At 41.2% G+C, this 22164-nt stretch overlaps 1 protein-coding gene across 2 annotated transcripts in view; it reads left to right on the plus strand.

Annotated features, from left to right (window-relative positions):
• Nucleotides 1-21887, plus strand: part of lgr4 (leucine-rich repeat containing G protein-coupled receptor 4) — a 33846-nt gene extending 11959 nt beyond the window's left edge. Inside the window, exons 2-18 of one of the 2 annotated variants that reach the window (XM_085153649.1) lie at nt 1307-1378; nt 6040-6111; nt 6966-7037; nt 11972-12187; nt 13592-13663; nt 14874-14942; nt 15441-15512; nt 15703-15774; nt 15946-16014; nt 16097-16168; nt 16408-16473; nt 16601-16672; nt 16761-16832; nt 16918-17043; nt 17372-17469; nt 17753-17806; nt 17901-21887. In XM_085153649.1, coding sequence (XP_085009775.1) covers nt 1307-1378; nt 6040-6111; nt 6966-7037; nt 11972-12187; nt 13592-13663; nt 14874-14942; nt 15441-15512; nt 15703-15774; nt 15946-16014; nt 16097-16168; nt 16408-16473; nt 16601-16672; nt 16761-16832; nt 16918-17043; nt 17372-17469; nt 17753-17806; nt 17901-19309 — 2755 coding nt within the window. In that variant the 3' untranslated portion in view covers nt 19310-21887. Of the gene's footprint in view, nt 1-1306; nt 3045-3175; nt 6112-6965; nt 7038-11971; nt 12188-13591; nt 13664-14873; nt 14943-15440; nt 15513-15702; nt 15775-15945; nt 16015-16096; nt 16169-16407; nt 16474-16600; nt 16673-16760; nt 16833-16917; nt 17044-17371; nt 17470-17752; nt 17807-17900 lie in introns of both variants that reach the window. The other variant, XM_085153657.1, reaches the window with a different exon arrangement.
• Nucleotides 21888-22164: the final 277 nt, after the last annotated feature.

A 22164-nucleotide genomic window follows, 5' to 3' on the forward strand; every position in this document is an offset into this window, starting at 1 on the left:
AAAATGTGGTTAAGGATGTATCCATCTGACCACTGCAGCCGTGGTTGGGGAACACCACTTGAGATGTTGTCAGTGTAGGAACAAAACCATAAGGACTGTTGATACAAGTGTGTTTGTGTCTATATAGTCTATATGGTAACTGGATAACCAGGTAAATGGAGATGGGACATGCTGTAGGTTGCAGGGATGATGAGGGTTCTGTCAGGGCCTGCCTTTTAAGGCTTTTGTGTGTGTTTGTGTGTCTGCCTGGCTATGTGTGTGTGTCTGTGTGTGTGTGTGTTTGTGTATCTGGGTCTGCAGAGGAAGAGCAATATGATCCTTGTAAGATTCAGGGGCCCACACACAAGGTCCAAGAGAGATCTGGCAGTGAAATTCAAGATGGCCACTCAGGGAGTGAGAGGGGAGAGAGAGCGGGGTGCAGGGGGTTGCTTCATTCGCGAATACCGGATGTTTTATCCGTCTCTGTTGTGGATTGATGTCTCTTTACATATTAGGAGTAGGCATCCAGACGTGATATCCGCAGTAAACCCCAAGACGTCTTTTTCCGCTCTTTTTTTCTTGGTGACGCTTACTTTTCATCACCGGCTGAAAACATTGTACCGTCAGTTCTAAACACAATAGAGTCTTACTTTTAAAGTTATTATTATTATTATTATTATTATTATTATTATTAATATGTAAACACAGGCTTGCACACACACACACACACACACACACACTCACTTTAGGTTTGGTGGGGAAGCAAATCAAGTCCTCTGCATATTTTTCATGTTGCTACATGCCTATCTTTACTTGTTGATTTGAAAAATGAAGATCCCTGGGGCTAAAGAGAAGGGCTTTTTCAAGGGTTTTTTTTGGTTGAAGTTGAAGAGTCATGCAGGCACAGTCAAAGATAGAAAGCTGCCGTTGGGGACGAATGATCTAACGACCCTATTGTTTGTGTAAATAGGCTGCAATGGCAATCAAAATCTTCCATCACGGTAATATCTCTTGTCTGCATGTTTAGTTTATGTGATAAAATCAGGCTTCATAGACAGATGATTTCACGTGGAGGTTATTTTGCAACTAAGCAAAAGTTTGTTTTGAGTATTTTGCTATTTAAATCTAGGGTTAAATGAATACTTGACAGCTGTTGAAAATGAGGAGATAACTATTATAATCAACATAAAAGTGAACACTTGGAAAATGAGTGCAAAATCAAGCCAAGAAAGCAACTTAAAAAAAAAACAAGAGTCTCGAATGAATGAAAAGTGATCTTTGCAAATGTATCAGTGAACTCAAACAAATTTTTTTCCTGTTTCCACAGTGACCTGAGCATGAACAACATCACTGAGCTTCCAGCATACGTATTCAAAAACTTCCCCTATCTCGAAGAACTGTGAGTACATGCCCCCCCTCCCCCCCTGTAAATGATGTATTTATTCTGTACAGTGTTGACATGAGGGCTGGTCTTTATGATACGCACCTGGGTATTTTAGCTTGCACTGTAAAGTGCACAGAGCATGCCCTTCCTCTTAGCTGAGGGAGATAAACGTAGCATTAACTGAGGTTACGAATCACTCACCATTCACGAATTGAGCAAGGGCAATAATAAAAGGTGCAGTAATGCTCAATTAAAAAGGTGAGGTAAGACAACATGCATTGAGGCAACGATCATGTGACATCCTGTGTGGATTTTTGCTTTTAAGGGATTATCAGGGTGGCAACAGCACATCTGTGCTCTGGGGCTTTGTTGGAGTGGAGTTCCATCTAATCTTCGTGGGTGTTATTTCTTTACTCTTTAAATACTTTGCTGTCTGGCTCGGCACTGCTGAGTGCCAGAGATAAAAATCTGTCTACCTGGTATCAGGTAACACGCAGCCCCGAGAAAAATGACCAGCGAGTGAACGTACTCGGGCAGTTCCAGCTCCACTTGACTCGATGCGGTTGTGTATTTTTTTTGTTTTTTTGTTTTTCAAGCCCCTTGTGCATCTTTCAGCCGGCAGAATCTTTATCGAGTGTACCACTCAAACCTGCTTTGTGGAAGGGGCAATTTACTTTTCATCGCATTGTGTGTAGGAATGCAAGGCAGGAAGGAAGAGGGCAAAACAATGGTTTCTATGGAAACAAGGCCAAAAAAACCCACCCAGTCTCGCTGCCACTTCTGTCTCGTCTTAGATCATCAAAACTGTCTGACCACTGTTGAGCTGTCTGTTTCCGGAGAAGGCATTTCCAGGGGTTTATTGATAAAAACCCTTAGCTCATTTTTTGTGTTTGTTTAACCCCCCCCCCCCCCCTGTTTTTTTCTTTTTGTTTTTTTACATTTCTGTCTCAGAGCAAATCAGCAGTATCAGTCTTCAGTATTCAGTGAATTCTGGTGGACAACTGTTTTGCTTTAGGGCTTCAGCAGTGTCAGTGAACCAACGCATGGGCCCTGAGGGTAAAAAACAGGGGGAGAAAGAGATCAAGAGGAGAAGGGGGAAAAAAAGAAAAAAGTGCAGGCCATCCCTTTACAGAACAGGAGCACAGAAAAGGGAGGAATATTCCCTCCTTCTTAGTCACGCAATCTCCTTCACTCCTTTTCTTTCTTGCCAAAGGCACAACAAAGCTCAACAGACGTGATGACAGAGGTATTTTCTGTCTCCCTCACCATTTGTTTATATTCTTTAAAGTAACCTGTGACTGATTGGCTCTCTGTGTATCAAGAGGGAATTGCAGTCAACTGAGTCAGTCAGCATTGATATGTTTAGTTTCGTGACACAAAGATTTAAAACATTAATGTGTTTATTTTTAGTCATCCTTGTTAAATATTTTTGGTTGCAGCCGCATGGTCCACATCTTTTTTCTCTTTTGTGCATTGAAATGGTTACATAAAAGTTTCTTTATTTCTGATAATTATAAGTTGCAGAAACTGGCATATTATTTTAGTAAATGTAAGCTTATGTATTTGGTTGGTTTTTTTTAGTTTCTTTTTAAGTAAAGTTAATATATTACAGTGTAATGAAAATTGTTGAGTTATAAAGTATATAAAGAAGAAATGGTGGTTCTGTGATGGGATTTACTCCGTATTCCTGCTTTTATAACATGGTTTCATTTCTGAGAAGTTGAAGTTCCAGCCACTATTGCTGGGCAGAAGACGATATGGCTCAGATCACGTTCAAATTGTTATTGTTCACTAGCAGATGATAAACCAGAGGAGTTCAAATTCAAACCATAGGACTGTGTCTGCTGTGTGTAGATAGGAAATGGCATCAAGCCTGTATAATCACAGGTATCTGTACTAATAGTTGTACAAACAGGTGTGCATTACCCACAGTGGTTTACCAGATAGAAAGTAATTGTGTTATTTTTATTTACTGCTACAAAACTGTGCATTTTCTAGTGAATTTGCTGTTGACAGAGGCAGACCTGTGGGAGTGGTATTGCACAAGGAAAGCGTTTAGCCTTTCCTCAGTGAAATCCATCAAAGCCCTGAAGGGACATGTGCTGAACTTGCTGAAAGATGCAAGAGGCGGGGAACCTTTTTAATGTTGAGAAACCTGAACGATTTGTCAAACTGTGTTTGTGCATCGTAATTAGCGGCTTGTGACAGTCACCACAAGCTCTGGGTTGTGTGAGTTCCCATGGAGTTAGTCACATCGAATTAGCCACATTGGTCACTATCTGTTGGAAATGAACAAGAGTGACTCAACAGTCACTGACAAGATTAATGTCATGTTTGATTTATAGGCGTCTTTATGCGTGTGCCAACTTGTGCTGCAGTCACGATTATACCTGCAGACTGGTCTTTAATAATTAGAAGTCCAAATTCTGTTGCAAGACATCATTGTGACAAACTTTAAGTCGGAAGTGAAACAAATGTTTATATTTATTGGTTGATTTGTTGGTGTTGTGAATTACGGGCTTCTGCTTTGGAGGTTATAATTGGGTTTGTCTCAAAGTGCAATGTAGCAGCCTCTAATAGCTGGCAAACATTCACAGTTAATACTAAATGTTAAGGTCATGTTAACATGCGTATCATGCAAGTCCAAAATCAGAATTTATCAAGTTATTTAGATGACTCTAACAGAAAAAAAGAAACAAATATTGCCATGTTTTTCATGCTTTTTGATTTTGTGATAAAGTCAACAGTGGACCCAATTTGACTATTGAAGCAGGAATATTTAATCTGTCTGATTTGTCTGACCAGGAACTTCACTGCTTCATGTATTGCACTCGATAAGCTTGCAGCAAAGTGGCTGTGCCTGATTTAATGTGATGGATAAAATGGCTTGATGGTATTCTGCAATTAAATTGTAATATTTTTAAGTCTTTTTCATGTGAACAGATATAAACTCTAACAGAAAGCAGATTTAATAAGTTTAATATTGTAGATATAGTTTGCTAATCTACAGCACAAGGCCCATTATGTACAAATCTTGCAAGGTTACCTGATGTTTCTTTGTCCGTTGCATCCAGTTTGTACCACTAGAAATCACCACTAAATTACTTAGATAATGACGAAATATCTTTTTCTCAGGAAGGTTCTGTATTAATCATCTGTGGTACAATATGCGTACATGTAACTATAAGAAAACTGCTTAGTGTTTAAAGAACATGTATAACAAAAAAGTATAACACCACAGTAAATGTATGACAGGTTTGTTACTCAGCTCAAACTTCACCATGAGCTCGGCTCATGTGAAGCGCTTCTTAGAAATCCTGTTCTGACCACTTGCAGGCACACATTTGCAACGCACTGTTGATTTCCCCCAGTAACAAAATGTAAACCCTTGAACTTGAATTTCATTTTGGAAAATGTGCGATGACATTATGGCACGTGCCATGGTTTAGAAAGTTTCCGCCAAACGTTTTCCCTCAGATGCCTCAGGGCTTTACAAGCCTGGGGGTAGTGCACAATCCCTGACAATGATCAAATGAGAAGCACCCAGTCTGATGTTTGCTCTCTGGATCCCAGATGCCCTGCTTGTATCACAACTGATGATCTTCTGCATGAAGGTCGGGTCAGTTTGACACAGAAGTTAATGTTTTCTCTCTGCATGAGTTTAAGGGCCATGCTAAAGCTGTGACAAATAAGGATGTGCAGGTGGTCAGCACGAGACTCCTGCAGACTGTTCCAACATCTGCAGCAGTGCCGGCAGAGATGCAAGACTTCACAAGGAAACCATCTTGAAGGGGGAGAGTGGACACATTTGAATCTATTGTGTTTTTTGCTTCTTATGTGTAGAGTTTACTAACTTTCTGACCTGACCTCTTCCTTAATCCAACCAATTAAATTTGTGCACTAAAGTGCACTAACTCTCAAATAAATTTGAACATGTGACATGCAAAGAAAGACAAATTTTAAGTCGGATAAACTGTCTTCTAATACACTCAGCCTTGATTCTCAGGCTCACACCCAGCAGCTCTTGTTGCAGGGAATTTAGCCTGGCCTGACTCGCATTGCAGAGTGATAAATCTGTTGCTAATCTCTCAGGCTAGATAGGATACTTGGTCTCTGTATCCCAGTCAGTCTGTCCCATGCTTATTTACACCCATATTTCCTATATATTTCCTGTTTCCAACAGGAAAGGGAGTTGTCCCCTCAGCCTCAAATTATTCATAAATGCTCTGAAGGAGCTGTGTGATGATAAATGTGGCAGCACTGTTCAAAGGGAATAACTCTGCTTGTGTCAGCCTCAGAGAGGTGAATTATTTTTCACTCTCTCTAAAAAGAGCACTTCATAGTGATGCTTTGGAGGCTCAGAAAGGGATTTAAGCAGGGGGTATCCAGGAACAGCTCTAATCTCTCATGGGTGACAGATGAAGTGACAACGGGCCAGGGGCACAGACGCATGTCTTTGACACTCCAGGCCCCGTGTTCACCCTGAGAGCTGGAACATGATATGCAGAGACGCTGGATATGAAGAAGTCCTCAACTGAATGCATAGCTTCAGAAATAAAACAGAGTCTGCAGTTTTCTAACACTCTGTTCTGTTTTTGCTTAAATGCCTTTTGTAGCTTTTGATCATTTGAGAAATGTCTTAAATACAAGTTTGACTCTCTCTCTCTCTCACCCAGTCGACTTCCAGGAAATGACCTGTCGTTCATCCACCCCGAAGCCTTTTCTGGACTGCATCAGCTCAAAGTCCTGTAAGCATTCGCCTTCTCTGCCAATCTCAACACTCACATACCCCCACAAACACACACAGACGCACTTACGGCTGTGACAGTGTTTTCTACATACTGGGGGAGAGAGTAAATATTGCAGTTCGCGGGAACATTGTGGCAGTGTCAGTTACTGACAGGCTGGGCATACACTTGGTATAAACTAAATGTAGTCTTCCACCCCTTCCCCAACTATGACTGTGTATATGGGAACCCCCAACAGAGAACTGCGTACATGTTCTGCTTTAAAAGCTAGAACTCCAAAATTTACATCAGGCAGCACACCCTAGTGTGCTTGCACACAGGGAGTGACAAACAAAGCACAGTCCTGTAGATTGTGCACTTAGCCAAAAGTTCAAAGTCCTGCTGATATACAGGGGAAGTTTTGAATAGAAACTGCAAACAGAAACACATGGAAACATTATATATGCGTGTCAGATCCAGTGATTTATTCATGTTACTTATAAGTACACAAATGAAAATAATTGGCTGTATATTGGCTTCAGGCAGTCTAAGTTAATGTTCACTTCAGGTCAGGGTCACCATTTACTGTTTCTTCATATTTGTTTGCAAACGTTAGACTTTAGAGTTATTGTTAGACAGGAATGTGATGTTGTTTTAAGTTTATTAAACACACAAAAGTTGTGGGAGATTTTGTAGACTCTAGGTTGTCTGTATTTGCTCAGGGAAACTCCGTTTTCTAAAGTGAGTAATAATAGCCAAAGTGAAGCCACGTGATAGCGTACGGACGGGAACCTCAGGAAATGAATTTATTTATTTTGTAACAAGAGTTGAAATAATTGAAATATTCAGATATATTTTTTCCAATTTGTCCTCAGGATGCTCCAGAATAATCAGCTGAAGACGGTGCCAAACTCGGCACTGAAGAACCTTCACTCTCTCCAGTCTCTGTAAGTCATTTGCATGAACACACGTACACACACGTGCAGCATGTATAAGCATGGTTATTGTCTAGATAAAAATCCTTCAAGGATTCAAGTGGACCTTCCTCTCCTACATCAACCTTGGAGGAAGCGATGCACAGGCCTGCTCCAGAGATTGTAATAGTTCTTTGTTATTGTATTACAGTGCTGTTTAGATATATTGTTGGATTAGTTATAAAAGGTTGTAAACTTCCAAACGTGGTCTCACAGGGAAAATAAAGTTTAGCCTCAACTCTGGACTGAAAACTGTCTGTTTTGGATTGCTTATGGAAAATGTGAATGGTCAAAAAGTGGAGATGCTGTTGTAAGTCCTGTTATTATTACTATAAACATACAGTGTTTCTATTAGAGAGGCTCAATCAATAACTAAAAAGCCTGTTTCTTCTAGAATTTACAGATACTGATGTGTTTTAAGTGTGTACTTAGGAATATGTACTGTAGTAACAAAGCACTCTTAGTGTATTAAGCAACTTACGGTGTGGAAATGGAATTTAATGTCAAACTAACAAACCCATTCAAGATGGGTACTCACAAAGATGATAATGAAGCAACACTAGCACTGCAGGACAGTTTATCTACTATGATATGTAACGATGACATTTGCTGCTGAAAATTTGCATAACAAATGTATGCAAATGTCTGTACTGTGCAGCTGAGCTTTTAGTTTCATGTTGTGAAAAACAGGAAAAAAAATCGGCTGCGCTGATTTTTACTGGGATTATTTTTGGGGGGAGGGCTGTGTTGTAGCTTCTTGCTGTGTTGATTAGTTGGCCCACAATTTTGGTGGTAAACATCTACGAGAGGGATCGCTTTTAAATTTACCACAAAGATTCCCAAATGTCAGATGATAAATCCCAGTTACTTTTGCAGTACCGCTATGTGATTCACAGTACTACCGTGTGGTTTGGACTGACTCCCAAAAGTTGTCTTCAGCAACTAATGAATAACTGAGTATCTTGGTTTTCAGCTTGTGTAGTATTTAGGATGTATTGTGTGTTCAGTACTAACTAGTAAACATTTATTTACCGAGCTGCAAAATTAAGACAGTGACAGTTGTAAGCGCTTTACCTCCTCAGCTTCATCATGTTAGTGTTGACGGTGCAGATGTGTTGCCGTTAGGATTTAGCTGAACGCACAGCCAGCATTATGTGTGACCATTAATAAACAAAAACAGTCTTTAAAAATGCGTGCTGAATTTTTCTAATAACGGTTCTAGATGTAAGCATTTGTGCTGTAAACTGTATAGCCTTGTTGTCTCATGCCTGAGTGTGTGGTGGAGTTGCATTTATGTTGCGCACCAGGTGGACCAAATTCTTGTAGATAGTGGCTCCTGTTTAATGTGTGACTGTACACAGCAATTTTACAGTAACTAAAATGTTGAGAGTGATTGTTGAAATGATTTATTTGCCTAATCTGTTTTGAGGCATTTGAACATTCTTTCAGTCATATCACATTCTTATCACTCCGCTGCTGTATTTGTAGGTGAGTCTTATTCAGCCAATCCGTTGCTAACTTTTCTGTTTGTTTCTGGAGTTTTTACGTTTGCTTGTAAGCATCGGCCTTTTCACAATTATCTTTTCCATTAACCCTCATATGTAGTGTCGTTTCACCAACTTCAAAATACCAGTTTCTTGCCTTTGACTTTGACAGAGACTAAAGTAGGAATGCATCTAGCTGGAGAAATGTGCTGAAAATTCTGCCTTCAGCTATAATCACTCCTCTGTATCCCTCCATATGTCCTCCCTTTTCTTTTTTCCGGCTTTCTTCTTCCTTTTTTAACAGATGTCTTTTCTCTGTTGGGGTTTTAGGGTCTGTAGCTGAAGTATTATGCACTGGCAGAGTAAGGACTTGGTTTGTATAAAGCCTGTAGAGAGCTAAATGTCAATCATGTCTGTTTTTCTTACAGGCCAGACACTTGAGGAATTTTGAGGGAGGGTGAGACACTCAGTTAGGGAGGATAGCAGGAGAACGTAACGTGGTTATGGTGAAAAGTGCACTTGTGCATTCATAATACTGTTTAAATCCTTTTTTTTTACCTTGTTTATTTTTTTTTAATCCCAAAACTGTCAGTGATCAGAATTTTAGGATCTTGTTACATCCATGGTACATGCAGATATTGCTTTTTTAAAATGTAAATTCTGTGAATTGTCTACAAAGAATTTGAGTTTGCTATATATGGCTACTAAATAAACATTCATGTCTTAGCTATGAGTTTGTGGGGACGTGAAGAATTTCAGGTGTTTCACTGTTTCTCAGAAGTGAGGGTTAAAAGTAGGCTGTGAGTTAAACCACTGTGGCAAAAGGGCCTGTCTTATCTATAGAACATGCCAAAGAAACATGATGATATAGGTAATTTGCTTTTGACACCACCTAATATACAACATGGATAGTTTAAGAAAACGAGAGAAAGAAAAGAGAAAGATTTCCATTGTTGTCAGTAAAGTTATGAATGTGTTACGCCCCACTTGTTATGTAATTTAAAATAAAACCCCTTTTCTATAAAATTCTGGTATTAGTCTCCATATTTATGTTATGGCATTTAAGCCGGGTTGTAACAGAATGTTTACATGTTTAATACAATTTCTATCCAATTAAATAAAGTAGTAAGTATTAGTAAAAGTACTGGTTCTTATATAGTGCTTTTCTGCTCTACCTGAGCAATCAAAGCGCTTACTTGCCTAATTCACACAAGCACTTTTTACTGTGCGCAAGTGCTTCCTGTCTAACATTCACACTCTGATCGATGAATCGCAGAGCAAATTGTGGTTCAGTATCTTGCCCGAAGATACTTTGGCATGCCAACTGGAACAGCTAGGGATTGAACCACCCAACTCCTGTTCTACCTGCTGAGCCACAGCCACCCTGTTTAAGCATTTCACTTTACAGTCCAGTCAGAGCGCTCAGGTCATCAGGTGCAGATCTGTTAATTGTTCCTAGAATTAGATCTAAGTGTACTGAGGGTGCTTTCAGTTATTGTGGTCCTGTTGTTTGAGATTAATTACATCTGCATAAATTTAAAAAGAGACTAAAAACCTTTTTATTGACACAGGCGTACTCTTAATAGGTGGATTATTTTTTGCTTGTTTCCTCAATTTTTTATTTTGTTTTATTTTATTTAGTTGTTTTCATTCCCCTCGGCATTGTAAACCTACATGGTTTTCAAAACGTTCCATCCATGTGAATAGAACCAACTTTCTGGGATTTTCTTACCTGGATGATTGAACATACATAAATCTATGTATGTATATATATATATATATGTATGTGTGTGTGCGTGTGTGTGTGTGTGTGTGTATATATATATATACACACACACACACACACACACACACATATATGTGTATATATATATATATATATATATATGTATGTGTGTGTGTGTGTGTGTGTGTGTGTATATATATATACACACACACACACACACACACACACACACATACATATATATATATATATATACACATATATATATATATATATATAAACACCCAGCTCGCCCCTGCAGGCAGTCTATCCTTCAAGCTCGGGTCCTCTACCAGAGGCCTGGGAGCTTGAGGGTCCTGCGCAGTATCTTAGCTGTTCCCAGCTAAGATACTGGGAAGCGCAGCTATTCTGTCCAGAATAGCTGCGAGATCTCCGATGTTGTTCCCGGGATCTGCTGGAGCCACTCGCCTAGTTTGGGAGTCACCGCACCGATTACCACGAGGACCACTGTTACCTTCACCCTCGAGCTCTTCTCTGAGCCCTTGGTATTTCTCCAGCTTCTCGTGTTCCTTCTTTCTGATGTCGCTGTCATTCGGAACCGCTACATCGATCACTACGGCCGTCTTCTTCTGTTTGTCTACCACCACGATGTCCGGTTGGTTAGCCACCACCATTTTGTCCGTCTGTATCTGGAAGTCCCACAGGATCATAGCTCGTCATTCTCCACCACCCTTGGGGGCGTCTCCCATTTGGACCTCGGAACTTCAAGGCCATATTCGGCACAGATGTTCCTGTACACTATGCCGACCACTTGGTTATGGCATTCCATGTATGCCTTGCCTGCTAGCATCTTGCACCCTGCTGTTATATGCTGGATTGTCTCAGGGGCATCTTTACACAGCCTGCACCTGGGGTCTTGCCTGGTGTGATAGACCCCAGCCTCTATGGATCTTGTACTCAGAGCTTGTTCCTGTGCTGCTATGATTAGTGCCTCTGTGCTGTCTTTCAGTCCAGCTTTGTCCAGGCACTGGTAGGATTTCTTGATATCAGCCACCTCTGCTGGTGGTACAGACCGTGCAGGGGCCTGTCCTTCCATGATGGTTCCTCGCCTTCCTCCTCATTCTTGGGTTTCTGCTGCCTGAAGTATTCACTGAGCACTTGGTCAGTTGGGGTCATCTTCCCAATGTATTCTTGGATGTTCGTTGTCTCACCCTGGACTGTGGTGCTTACACTCACCAGTCCCCGGCCCCCTTCCTTCCGCTTAGCGTACAGCATCAGGGTGCTGGACTTGGGGTAAAACCCTCCATGCATGGTCAGGAGCTTTTTAGTCTTTATGTCAGTGGCAGAAAAAGCATGGCAGCGACAGAGAATGAAAAGGGCGAAAGCGGATCGTTGAATGAAAGAGATGAACCAGAATTGGTTTGTAAAAATGCTGCAACTTCAGTGGTGTGGAACTGGTTTGGCTTTCGTCTGTCAGATACACAACAAAGCACAATTTTTGGTAGAGCATGCAAGCGGACCATCGTTATTACTTTGTTTTTTGGAAAATAAGTCGTTCTTAAAATTAATCCTTTGATTTTCTGAAAAATCGACAGTGCCCTTTATAATCCGGTGCACCTTATGCATGAATTCTGGTTGTGCTTACTGACATTGAACCGATTTTATGAAATGCATTTCTACTTTGCTCTGTGTTTTAGTCGCCTGGATGCCAACCATATTACGACTGTTCCAGATGACAGCTTTGAAAGCCTTCAGCAGCTGCGCCACCTCTGGTTGGATGATAACAACCTGATGGAGGTGCCTGTCGGTTCTCTGAGGCACCAGGCGAACCTTCAGGCTCTGACGTTGGCACTTAACCGCATCCTGTACATACCAGACAACGCCTTTGCAAACCTCACCAGTTTAGTTGTACTGTAAGTTATATTAAGCTTCTGTTTAATTGTGGTTTAGAATGAAAATCTGCACAGCAGCATTTGAGCGCAAATGTTTACAGTGTACTTGACAATTGTTTCTGGCCAGTCGGGCCAGTGCTGCAGAGTGCAGGGCGGATGATGAACGTCATAGGGCACCAAACCGCCTTGTGCCTTAACTTTAGATGGATGTAAATCTATAAATTATCTGTTGATAGTTGGTATAAATATCAAATTATTAACATCATGTTTAAGTAGCCTGCCTGTGAAACAGTTGACATAAAAGTAAATTCCCCAGGATAGCTAAAGGACCTTTGCATGCAGTTTTCATAGAACTATACACAGAATAACTCAGCAGGAACAGCTTGTTGGTGTACCTTTTGGAAAAACTATAATTAAGCAGGCAATGAGACTGCAAACATTCACATGGCCTGAGGGAGATGCCAAAGTGAAACTCCTCGGGGGTGGGTTGTCAATAAGATGAGGACGATTCTCAGGTTATAATGCCAGCACATGTTAACTCTCTATAGGGTGAGTTTAGCTATAGTTTAAAGGTACTTAAGTTTCTGAGTCATGGGTAAATCTCTTCTACTTGGCTGTATAATTAACATCATGTTAGTAAAATCTAAATGTATTGCCTGTGATCCCATCTGAGTTAAGTAAGCTATAGTATGTGTTTTTTCATATATCATTTGTATCATTCTGTCACCACAAGTCAACATAAAATACCTTTCTTTGAGCTGAGCTTTAGCTATCAATGTATCCTCAGCTTGACTGCGGGTCAAACTCCAAACACAGACATACCATAGTTTATTTCCACAGCTTACAGCTTAATAAGTCAGCTAAACAGGTCGCTACTCATTCTCTGCTATGTTTATGCACGAGGGTGTTTTTGCAGTGAAACGAGCCACAAGCACCAGACATTGCAAATCAATGTTAGCAAAATCTTTGTAAAAGGAGCTTGATGCTGAGCAGTGACACAGAAGTTATGTTGTTTTATGTATTAAGGGAAATCCTAAAACCATCCTTTGCCAGGAGCTTGTACAAAAGTGCGTTGCACTGCGAATCCAAGGGATTGTTCCAGACCTTTTTTTTTTCCACTGCTGCTGTTATATGTTCACATAAACACACGCTCAAGAACACACGCATTGAGTGGCATTGCTGCAGGGTTAGTATAAACACGTCAGAATAAACAGGAAGAAAAGACCTTGAATCTATTAGGCGAGGAGGACTCTTTGCATATACACATACAGCACAGACACCTGATTCACAAGCGCCATTCAGAAATCATGCATGGAATATTTTTGCAAAAGTTGAAAAGTAGATTAAAACCCACGAGGAATGATTGAAGGATTTTATTTCTCTTTGGTACGACGGTCTTGCAGATCTGTGTTTTACCTTTTTCAGGCATCTTCACAACAACAGAATCAACGAGATAGGAGATAACTGTTTCTCTGGACTTGTAAACCTGGAGACGCTGTAAGTACGCAGCAGTATGGTAATTGTTGTGTGTGTGTGTGTGTGTGTGTGTGTGTGCGTGCGTGTTGGTGCTCATATTTGTGTGTGTTAACATCTCCCCCCTCGCCCCACCCTCCTCTGCTTCAGTCCTCCAGACATCATTGTGTCCACTTCCTCCTTTAATTGCTCTAGGATAAATAGAGCAAAGTACATGATGCTTATCAAATCTGCCCTCCCACTGTTCACTTCCTACTGCCACAGAGCCATGAAAAACCTTTCAGAGACAGCCGTACCTCCTGGCAAATGGTTACTGTACAACACATAATCTGGTGGCACTTGCTCTGAGCCATTGTTGGTATTTACAGACACAATGACACAGCACAGGGGACACAAGTAAGCTTATAAAATTAGTGCAGTATTACATTTCAACAGTTTTTTTAATGTATCTTTTTTCTTTAACTGTGTAACAGCTGTGGAGGCAGGAGGTTTAGCTGCTGACAGAAAGGTTTGGTAAGGACTTGAAGGGCTTTCTTTGCTTTTGCTGTATAGTCATTCATTCATACATTCAGGGGCAGACTCATTGTGGGTTATTGCATATGTTTATTAAGCAAAGAAAAATGCTTATGACTGAAACTGAATATGTCTCAGTTGTGGAACCTGAACAAGGATATTGTCAACAATATTTATTTTTTTGCTTAAAATATGAACCCAGTAATAAATTGATTAAAAATGGATTATTAACTAGTTTCTTATAACACAGTGTACTTGGAAGCATTCAGTATTTTAATATTTAATAGATTAATGTGCTTTTGTTATATTTAGAGAAACGAGCAGGGTTTTTTCCTGGAGCTAGGCCTTTGGGGGAAGAAACAGGCTCAGTTGATCAGTAGATTATTAGAGGCAATAAGTCTCTGACAGAAATCAGTGCATTTCCCCATTATGTGTGACCACTAATAAACAAAAACATCAGTTATATCCGAGTACATGAAACCCCAATTAACAAAAGTGTTTATAAAATATTTACAGGGCTGATAATTTTCCTTTGACTCTGGCTAAAATGTGTGTGTGGGGGGAGGGGCACGCAATAGTGCGTGACTCTGTGCTGGCCTTAGTCACAAAACCAGTCTTTCCTCCTAATTGTAGATGTCCTTGTTTGAATGTTGCATTGATTTTTGGATGTGAAACAGGATGGATGAAACTGCGCTGATTTCCTGTGTCTCTCTCTATCTAGAGATCTTAACTTCAACAACCTGAAGGTGTTTCCCAAAGCAATACAGGCCCTCCCCAAACTGAAAGAGCTGTGAGTATACTGCCCCATTTCTGCTGCCTGAGAAAGACATTTTGTACTGTTACTAAAGCCAGGAAGCTTTTAATGCCTCACTGAGGCAAGTTGCTGTCTTTTTTTTCTGGTTTAAAAAAGGACAGATGTGTAATGAGGAAAATATTAATTATATTAAATATTAGAGGATTAGACACATGTATACTGAAATTATTTGAACCTACCTTCATTTCTGTGACTGTTTCTGTTTGTCACACACAGAAACAAAATATTCTGTTGACTTTAATGCTGTTACATCGTTATATATCTGAGCTTTTACCTTTTGGATATGATGTTTAAAGAGAAATAGATAACATGTTTTTTTGCTAAAAGTTTTTTTAAAGCATTTGACACTCACTGATAGAATCATTATGTCCTTTTTTTTTTCAACTTTGGCTTAGAGTATGTGAAATGAAGTAATGTGTATGCCACGTGTTGAACTGTGGAAAGTTTACTGACACTGCCACCTTCTCTCTTTAGAGGGTTTCATAGCAATGATATTGCTTCCATACCCGAGGGGGCCTTCCACAACAATCCCCTGCTAAAAACCATGTAAGGTCCAACTCTCCCCTCTGACTTGCAGACACTCATTTATAAACAGACATGGCACACTCATAACTTAACTTTGTAAATACGCCATATACAAGTTTGAGGCTTCAGAAAGATGAATGTCCAGAAGATGGTGCCATTCTCGCATAGTGAATGACTTTTGCTTTGAATTCTCCCCCCTCTGCTCTCCCAGACATCTTTATGACAACCCTCTGTCGTTTGTGGGCGCGTCAGCTTTCCAGAACCTGTCCAGCCTGCACTCACTGTAAGTCCCTCCGTCAGGCTCAACTCCTGACAGATGGTAGTGCTGAATAAAAATATATGAAAAAGGCCATTTGAATGTGCTCTAAGAGTCAGTGACTTATTTCAGTCACACCATCTCACACTTTGATCTCTGTAATAATGATTTTACTATTCTTCAAACTTGTGTTTTCAGGATGTTGCGTGGCGCCAGTATGATGCAGGACTTCCCCATCCTTACATGGACTAACAACCTTGAGAGTCTGTAAGTGAACTCAGATGTGGCATCTTTCTCTGCTTGTGCGATTTTGTGTTTCAGAAGTGACTGAGTAGCTTTTCATATTCAGGACCCTGTCGGGCACCAAGATATCGTCCATACCCACTGATCTGTGCGAGGACCTCAAAGTGCTGCGAACGCTGTAAGAAACATTCTCTTTCCTGTTACCTACAGCAGGTAATTGATCGTTAGGAACATACAAAGAGAGTAGAGTAGGTCGAACAGTGCAGAACTATATATAGTGTTTTAGTAAGGTCTGTGCACTCATTTTTACAGACCAGTTATCACTGAATGGAACAGTCCAACATTTTTGTCTTTGTTCTTTCATTTTAATTTGTCCCAGTCGTGCAGTTATTGAATCTGTTTGTTTTCCTCCATCAGCGACATGTCCTACAATGAGATAAAACAGTTACCTTCCCTCCAGGGCTGCACCCAGCTGCAGGAGATGTGAGTGAAGAACGAAAAGCCATTACACAAAAGAAAGCTTTAAAAGGCAGAAAAAATAAACAAATAAGGCGATTAAAGAAACGTTTGCTTGTTTATAACCTGATAAAATTATGTTTCCCATTTACAGAAACTTTCAGCACAATCATATTGAAAAAATTAACCAAGACACTTTCCAAGGTCTCTCTGCTCTCCGTTTACTGTAAGTCCACTTAGTCATGCACTTCCTTGATGCAATATAAACATGTTTTTATGCCTGATTTGTGAATTCACTGAGTTATGTTACACAGAGACCTGAGTAGAAATGAAATCCGAGTTATCCACAGAGATGCTTTCCTCACCCTCAGGGCACTCACCAACCTGTGAGTAGGACCTTCAGTCACACTGTTTGGTGTCACTCTCTGTGCCCCACAAAATTAAACTGTCTGTGTGCAATCATTTCTGCAGAGACCTGAGTATGAACTCTCTCACTGGGATTCCAACAGCTGGACTGAGCGCGCTCAGTCAGCTGAAACTCTCCGGGAACCCGCAGATGAAAAATGTGCTAACTGCAAATAACCTGCCTAAACTCAGGTGAGAATGACACTGTGTAGGCTGAGGGCATGTAAGTGTAAAATACACTTGCATGCTTAGACAAAGAGGGCAAGTAGTTTTCAAGAATTGAAAAGCATACATGGTGCACACATGGTGCATAAACTGAACAGTTGTCCCTCAGTACAGCAAAGAGAAACAAATCAACAATGGTATAGAAAAACTGAGGAAAACACAACAGCTTCCATGAATGAGGAGGCTAATCCACATCTAAATACTACTATTGGAAGCAATCGGAAGGGCGAGAAATGTATATACAACACTTAAATCTGCCAGTGCTATTAAATGATAAACATTTTCTTTTTTTAAGGTCCATTTCTGTCCCTTACGCCTACCAGTGCTGTGCATTCGTTGGATGTGACTCAGTCACGACTTCTTTTGAGAAAGAACACATGAAGAAAACTGCAGGTGGGGATGGCGGACATGTTAACTGCATGTGTTATTTAAGTAAAACAATTGTTTGCAGTGTTAGTGTAACTCCATCTCCAACATTAAATATTGTGCTATATTTCCTGGCTGTCATGAGTGTGTAAAATTCCCAAAAAAAGATATAAAAAATGTAAATAACATTTAAATTGAAAGTATCACAGAGAGCTTAAACAGCAATGTTACTAGTTTGAATTGAGTTAAAAAAAAAAAAAAAAAAACACTTTTCCCTCTTTTTGTATATCCATTTTCTTTCTTGTTGTAGGTGGGGAAGATGTGGAAAAAATCTCAATGGTTATGCATTGTTCTCCTTCACCAGGTAGTCAGCTTTTGTGTTTATCAATCAGTGTTAAAGATTTGAAATAATCCCAAAAAAGATAATAACTAAATTTGTCATATTGTTGGCTTTTCAGGAGCTTTCAAGCCTTGTGAACACCTCTTGGGTAACTGGATGATCCGTCTGACAGTCTGGTTCATCTGCCTGGTGTCGCTGGTCTTTAACAGCCTGGTGCTGGTGGCCACCTTCTCTCCCTCACACCGAGCTGCTGCCCATTCCCACTGCCCGACCCCGTCTCTTTCTCCAGCCAGGCTGCTGATGGGGCTGCTGGCTCTGGCCAACCTGCTCACGGGCTTGTACGTCGGTGTGCTGACTGTGCTCGATGTTGCTACGTGGGGATCCTTCGCTGAGTTTGGGGTGTGGTGGGAGATGGGACCCGGCTGTCAGATCACAGGAGTTCTGGCCGTCTTCTCGTCAGAGTGGTCAGTCTTGTTGCTGTCGCTGGCAGCCGTGGAGCGCAGCGTGGCCGTGCGGATGATTCTTGGGAAGGTCATGATGTCGTCCAGGAGGAGTGCCAGCAGCCGTCGCCTGTGCTTAAGAGGAGATCGACGCTTCAGCCTCGCTGCAGGATTGCTGGCGCTGCTGGCCGCCGCTGGGGCCTGCCTGCCTCTCGTGACCTTCGGTGATCAGTCTTCGTCTCCTCTCTGCCTGCCGTTTGCTGGCGGTGAGCGTCCAGCTTTGAGTGTTACGGTCATTTTGGTGCTGCTCAACGCCGTGGCCTACCTGTTCACCGCAGCTGTGTACACCCAGTTGTACTGCACACTGGGCAGGGTGGAGCTGGCAGATCCGGAGCAGACGGGTGCCCTGAGACACATCGCCTGGCTCATCTTCACCAACTGCATCTTCTTCTGTCCTGTGGCGGCATTCTCTTTTGCCCCCCTCCTGACTGGCTCCACGGCTGGTGGCCCAGAGATTGCCAAGACCGTCACCCTCATCTTCTTCCCGCTGCCCGCTTGCCTGAACCCAGTGCTGTACGTGTTCTTCAGCCCAGCCTTCAGGGAGGACTGGCTGAGATTACGCAGTTGCAGAAGTTCAACCAGGGAGATGAAGACCACCACAGAAGGTCACCGAGATGACAGTGGCGGAGGGTCTGAGCTCACAGACGGGGGCTCCTCCACACACCTAGGCTTTGACTGTGGGATGTACTCGCAGCTTTGCGGTGAGGTAGTTGTTTGTGAGCAGTGTGAGGCAGCACTCCGGGCCAGGACCTGCTCTTCCCCCTCGTCCTCCACAGTCTGTAGACACTTGGTCAAGTCCCACAGCTGTCCCACCCTCCTGGCTGGAGATGCGGCATACCAGCGCTCGGAGGGGTTTTGGGGAGACAGCAGCACGCCGTCTGCACAGTCTGAGTACGCAGACGAGGGGGACTCTTTTGTGTCAGATAGCTCGGACCAGATTCAGGCGTGTGGCCGAGCTTGCTTTTGTCAGAGCAGAGGCCTTCCTCTTGTACACTACTCATACAACATACCTCGAGTCAAGGACTAATGACGCTTCTGTGTCATGTGAACTTGGATGCTACAAGAATAAACGTTTTTATATCAAACAGCAAAATGTGCCAACTACCCTACGATTCAGCAAGCACTTAGTTTCTAATAACTGTGTTAACAGACGCAGCCAATCATTTAAAGGGAACTTGGTTTTTTGAACTGAGAAACAGTTTCTAGGAGACCTGAACCGAGAAAGTTGCATCACAAACTGGTTGACAAAGGATCTCGCAAAGGAAAATGTTGCCACCGGTGCCTGCGTCTGCAAGCCTCCATGTATGTGTTAATGATTTTTTTGCCCTGTTTCACCTGTACTTATAAGCTTTTAAATTTTTAATTATTATACATCTTGTCAATTTTTTAAGTTTCTTCACAGCAGCTTTTGATTTTATAATTTTTTTTTCTTTTACAAAAATGTAGCACATGTAATAATCACTCTAAACTTTCATGTATGAATGTAACTTTCAGGTGGTCTTCACCTAGCGGGGGGGGATAATATAAAGTCAGCAATAACTTCTGCCCTGCCTGCGTGTGATTGTAAAGTGTCTAAAATAGTCTAAAACAAACATGTCTTTACTTTAAGACTAAGAATGTGATTAAAAGTAGCAGATATCACTGTTTCAGCAACAACTAGGCGCAGCGGTTGTGAAAGATTATTTATTGTTTGAGTAGCATTAAGTCTCTGGCTGGGTGGAGACAGTTTCTGGCCTCTGAATGATAAATACAGTGTAATAACAAGCATTCACCAAAACAACAGCACCTTTATTAGTTTTTCCTCACCAAAAAACCAAAACAAGCACTCTCATGCAGGTTCATGTCACAATTTTTGATCTTTCTTATGGAAAATTCCAGATATTTTAAAATCTGGGCCTTATTTTCATATTTGTTTTTCCTTTTTGAGCTATTTGTTTGCTGAATTACAGAGCGATGCATGCTGCTAGCCTTTTCAGTACAATGACACTTAAATGAGATCTGCCTAGGCCTGATACTCAGGTTGGTTGTGGCCTACAGGGTGATTGTTAATGGTGCTGAATGCAGAGTATTTATAAGCATAAACTGCTCAAAAATCGAATCCTATGAATAATAATAATAAAAAGAGAAATCATTTAAATCACAGGAATAAACCAACATTTTGGGAAATGTGCTTGTTTGCTTAGAGCAGACCTTTCCAAAGTGTGGGGCCCGCCCCCCTAGGGGGGGCGCGGTATGAAAAGGGGGAAAAAACAAAATGCATGGACACTGCTAGCACGGGGCAGCCACAGAAACGCAAAGCAGGAGATGAAGCATAGCTGAATATGTTTCCAAGGTAGTTGCCAAGGTAGGTCTCCCTTGCATAATTGGTTTCCCCTTCGTCGGGAGCAGCGCTGGGCTCTCCAAATCACGGACAAACAGCATCCCACATTCGTGATTTTTAGTTCACAAACACTTGTAATGACTAACTACTCCTGACATTTTGGAGATGTTAGCTCTTTATACAGTAAAGTTCCAGTGGGATACAAATAATATCAGGCTGATCCTGCCACGATTTATTCCCCCTGTTCAAATCACGGACAAACAGTGTCCTACAGCTGTTTATGTTTTTAAACCCATTTTGCACGGAGAGGCACTTTTTGAAAAATGTATTGATAGCTATGTTGAATATTATTACACAATAAAAAAACAACTACACGTAAAATAATTACACCGTGACGCCTCTGCCTTTCTAAATGGAGGGACAGTAACTGCGTGTGTATATGTAAGCCTGTAAAACCTGCAGATAGAGACAAAATACTGTTAATCTGACTATCTGCAATTCATCTCATGTAAACAATAACGTGTCGCACAGTGTGACGTGAAAAAAGGCACATACCTTTGACGCTGCGTGACGAGCTCTGTATTCCTCGTAAACAGGTAGACGCAAAAAAGGAGTTTTAAAAAGTCGGTGATTTGAAACGCCGTTTACGTGTGGACGAAACAGCTGCGTTGTCAAAAATACCCGCGTAGGTGCGGACGTAGCATAAAAGAGTTAGTAGTTTATTTTATTACTACCTGTAATTTATTGCAGATTACTTGTATTTGCTTAAATGTTTGAGGTGTGAAATAAACCGCAATGGAGCAAAATAAGGGTGTGTGTGGTTGGAGGATGTTTTTGTGCGTGTGCGTGCGAGGGAGGGGGGCGCGAACATTTTTCTTGTAAAACAGGGGGGCCTAGCAAAATATTTTGGGAACCACATGTCATAGAGTAAGATGACAGCCAGCAGCTTGTTAGCTTAGCATAACCTAAGCCAGGCTTTTTTTTTTTTTTTTTGTATTCGTTTTTTTATCCACCTGCTGCTCTAGCTCTATGTTTAGCAAACATTTACAACCCTGGATTTACTTCAGAGCATGGAAACTCACATATATGTTGCAAAAAAAAGGGCAATAAACAGTCTACAAATTTAAATCAGCTACATTTATGCTGGTTATACTACAAAAAAGTGCAGAGCTACCCGCTGTGGTGACCCCTTGTGGCAATGGAGCAGCCAAAACTTGCTTTTTTTATACTATTGATTGAAGTCGTATACATATTAAACAGATTTTGGTTCATGAGCAAGAAAAAACCCCCAAAAACTCATGAATATCATCCAAGGCAAAAACATGAATGTAATACTGCTTTCACTTTCACGTGATTTGAACACTACACAAGACTGGCAGCCAGCTGAGTTGACAAGATGGTGCATTAGCATTGCCAATAAGTATGAAATGGACGAGTATAACCGAAACGGGGGCGGTTGTTAGTCACCCACAGATATTTAAAGACAAGCATCTGCAGTGTGCTCTTGTATTAAAAGGTATTTGTGTGCAGGCTGTGTGTTTCCTGTATATGATGGATTGACT

Source organism: Neolamprologus multifasciatus, chromosome 1 (assembly GCF_963576455.1).
Source record: "Neolamprologus multifasciatus chromosome 1, fNeoMul1.2, whole genome shotgun sequence".
In the NCBI taxonomy this organism is placed as follows: Eukaryota; Metazoa; Chordata; class Actinopteri; order Cichliformes; family Cichlidae; genus Neolamprologus; species Neolamprologus multifasciatus.